We start from the raw sequence: 2,877 nt of genomic DNA on the forward strand, positions 1-2,877 counted from the left end.
AGTGCTTTACATCTCAAACCCTTATTATATGGAAATTCATATTTTCATAATCACATATAAGTTTAACATGCTATTCATTATAAGATTAAAGGGTTAATCCTATGAGTTATTCTGTCCGTGTAATTAGTAACAACTGGAAATTAAATTGGGATAATTTTGTACTCTTCTTCTTAAAATGATAATTTCCTTTTCTCTTTTTGCCTGAGAACCATGCTTGAACAATACTAATGCCTTACCTTCTAAAATAAATGATTATATATAATATATAAATATAAATATGTTTTATATATGGATTTATACATAAAATATATATTTACATATAAATGTTTTATATATGTATTTATACATAAAATATATATTTACATATAAATATTTATATATAATCTACCCAAAAACATAAAAATACACATATTAATATATAAATATGTATAGTAGGTTCTAGTATATATAGAAAAGACCTACGTATTTCTAACATGTGTATATATAATCTATATCTATGTATTTATATTTGTGTATTATATATAAATATATAATCCATATTTCTATATTTGTATTTATATATTTTATATATAAATATATATAATCTATGTAGGTTTGTATATAGTAAATATAGTTGCATATTATATTTTATTTACATATATTTGTATACACTAAATTCTACTATATATAGAAAAGACCTGTGTATTTCTAATGTATGGAAATATGAAATGTACTTTTTGTCTCCTCAGTTACAAAAATAAAAAGGCTTTTATCAAATAGATAGATTTTGCTCTATTTTGAATTTTTCTTCTTAATTATATTAGATTGTAGGGAGGGGACACTGAAAGGAAAGACGATGGAAACGATTCTTCCATTGGTTACTATAAACGAAAAGGTATTTTAACAATGAAAACTAAGTAGGTAGAATCCAGTTCTTGGTACTTGGTGTATGTGCTGGCAAGACTGCATGAAGAAACAAACCGTACAGGAAGCGGAGTCATCCTGTGAAGAGGAAAGTTTTCTCCAATGCTCAGCCATGACGCAATCCTTATCCTCCTGTCTGGCTAACTGTGACCTATCCCTCTGACCTCAAGCCCACAGGACCCCACTTCCCTCCCTCCCCATATACCAATTGCTCCTTCCTTCTGTCCTTTCTCCCTCCCGACACACCACCTCTTCCTCCCTCTCTCCCTGCCCACACACCACCTCTTCTTCCCTCTCTCCCCACACACCACCTCTTCCTCCTTCCCTCCCCACACACCACCTCTTCCTCCCTCCCTCCCCACGCACCACCTCTTCCTCCCTCCCCACACACCACCTCTTCCCCCCTCCCTCCCCACACACCTCCTCTTCCTCCCTCCCTCCCCACACACCACCTCTTCCTCCCTCCCTCCCTCCCTCTCTCCCCACACACCACCTTTTCCCCCCTCCCTCCCTCCCTCTCTCCCCACAAACCACCTCCTCCTCCCTCCGTCTCTCCCCACACACCACTGCTTCCTCCCTCCCTCCCCACACACCACCTCTTCTTTCCTCCCTCCCTCCCTCCCCACACACCACCTCTTCCTCCCTCCCTCCCTCCCCACATCACCTCTTCCTCCCTCCCTCCCCACACACCTCCTCTTCCTCCCTCCCTCCCTCCACACATCACCTCTTCCTTCCTCCCTCCCTCCCCACACACCACCTCTTCCTCCCTCCCTCCCCACACACCACCTCTTCCCCCCTCCCTCCCTCTCTCCCCACACATCACCTCCTCCCTCCCTCCCTCCCTCCCCACACACCACCTCTTCCTCCCTCCCTCCATCCCTCCCCACCATCAGAGAACACGGAGTCACTCAGATCAGTTTGCAACACATTCATTTTATTGTCATCAGCAGGGGAAGCACCCTGCTGGTGAGATCTCTGAGGTCTGGCGCCTGGGCCTGAACTTAGTCGCTGCTCGGGGATATAGGGGAGTACTCGGCCGTCCACACACTGGGTAGTTCTTCCAGCTGGGTCTCCTGACTCAGTGGGTCGTGCTGGGTCCCCTCGCTCACTGGCTCCTCCGGTGGCAGCTCGTGCTGAGGGAGCTCCTGGCTGGGCTGGTCACGGGGGCCGGGTGCCGCTGCTCCGCTCCCCGCCTCAGGTGCCGTCACAGCCGCCATCTTTTTCGCAGCCCTTTTCTTTCCGCGTCTCCCTCTACGAGCGGCTTTTCCCTTCTCGGCCACCTCGGTAGTCTGGAAAGACAACAGGGAGATCACAGAAGGGCTCTGGTTTAGGGACGAGGATGGAGGAGGCCGGGAACAGGGACGTGTCCTCAGAAGCGGTGTGGGCCGGGTTGGGGGGTTGTGCCAGGTGAGGACAGGAGAGGATTCTTGTGAGGAAGGAGGCGAGGGGAAGACGAGGAGGAGCTTGGTGGGTCACTCACCTTCTTCTTCGGGCCACTGGAGCTCGGCTGAGAGGACTTCCTCTTTTGTGTCTCCTTGGCCTCGGCGGGAGGTCCCGAGGCTCTCGGCTTTGGACTCATCTTCCGCAGCTCAAGGTCTCGCAACGGTCAACTAACTCCAGGCTCCCTGTATATACCCTTCCCGCGATCCCAGGACAATGAGGCGATCACGTCCCTGAGCTGTGATTGGTCAACATTCCACTACCCAGCCAATGGTAGCCCTGGGCGGGAAGGAAGGCCTTACACGTCACAAAGCACCATCAGGACATGGCGGAGGAAGTCGTGAGGGGGTGACATCTGATGAGGAAGGCAGGGTGCTCTGGTTGGAGAAAGGGAGATTTGGGTTAGCACCCCTAAAGATAGTTCCCAAACTGACATGTCACCCCTCCTAAACTCCCCATGCTCAATTTTGGCAGATCATGGGGCAAGGGAGGATATTTCCGCCACATGTTTCCCCCGGACCTCCCATTCAGTGG

The 2,877-nt window shown here is 47.9% G+C and overlaps 1 protein-coding gene across 1 annotated transcript; it reads right to left on the bottom strand.

Annotated features, from left to right (window-relative positions):
* Positions 1-1,823: 1,823 nt before the first annotated feature.
* LOC129024577 (variable charge X-linked-like) lies at positions 1,824-2,615 on the bottom strand. Its single transcript, NM_001427470.1, has 2 exons — positions 2,384-2,615; positions 1,824-2,192 (listed from the first exon to the last, which is right to left on the bottom strand). Exons 1-2 carry the CDS (start codon positions 2,480-2,482, stop codon positions 1,905-1,907), a joined length of 387 nt encoding a protein of 128 aa, NP_001414399.1. The 5' UTR covers positions 2,483-2,615; the 3' UTR covers positions 1,824-1,904.
* Between the last annotated feature and the right edge of the window lie 262 nt (positions 2,616-2,877).

The sequence above is a fragment of the Pongo pygmaeus genome, chromosome X, assembly GCF_028885625.2.
Source record: "Pongo pygmaeus isolate AG05252 chromosome X, NHGRI_mPonPyg2-v2.0_pri, whole genome shotgun sequence".
Lineage (NCBI taxonomy): Eukaryota > Metazoa > Chordata > Mammalia > Primates > Hominidae > Pongo > Pongo pygmaeus.

Excerpts from the sequence above, each read along its gene's own strand:
- LOC129024577 (NM_001427470.1), bottom strand. The coding sequence starts at position 2,482 with ATGAGTCCAAAGCCGAGAGCCTCGGGACCTCCCGCCGAGGCCAAGGAG. Across the intron at positions 2,193-2,383 it reads CCAGTGGCCCGAAGAAGAAG|ACTACCGAGGTGGCCGAGAA; the intron begins GTGAGTGACCCA and ends TTGTCTTTCCAG.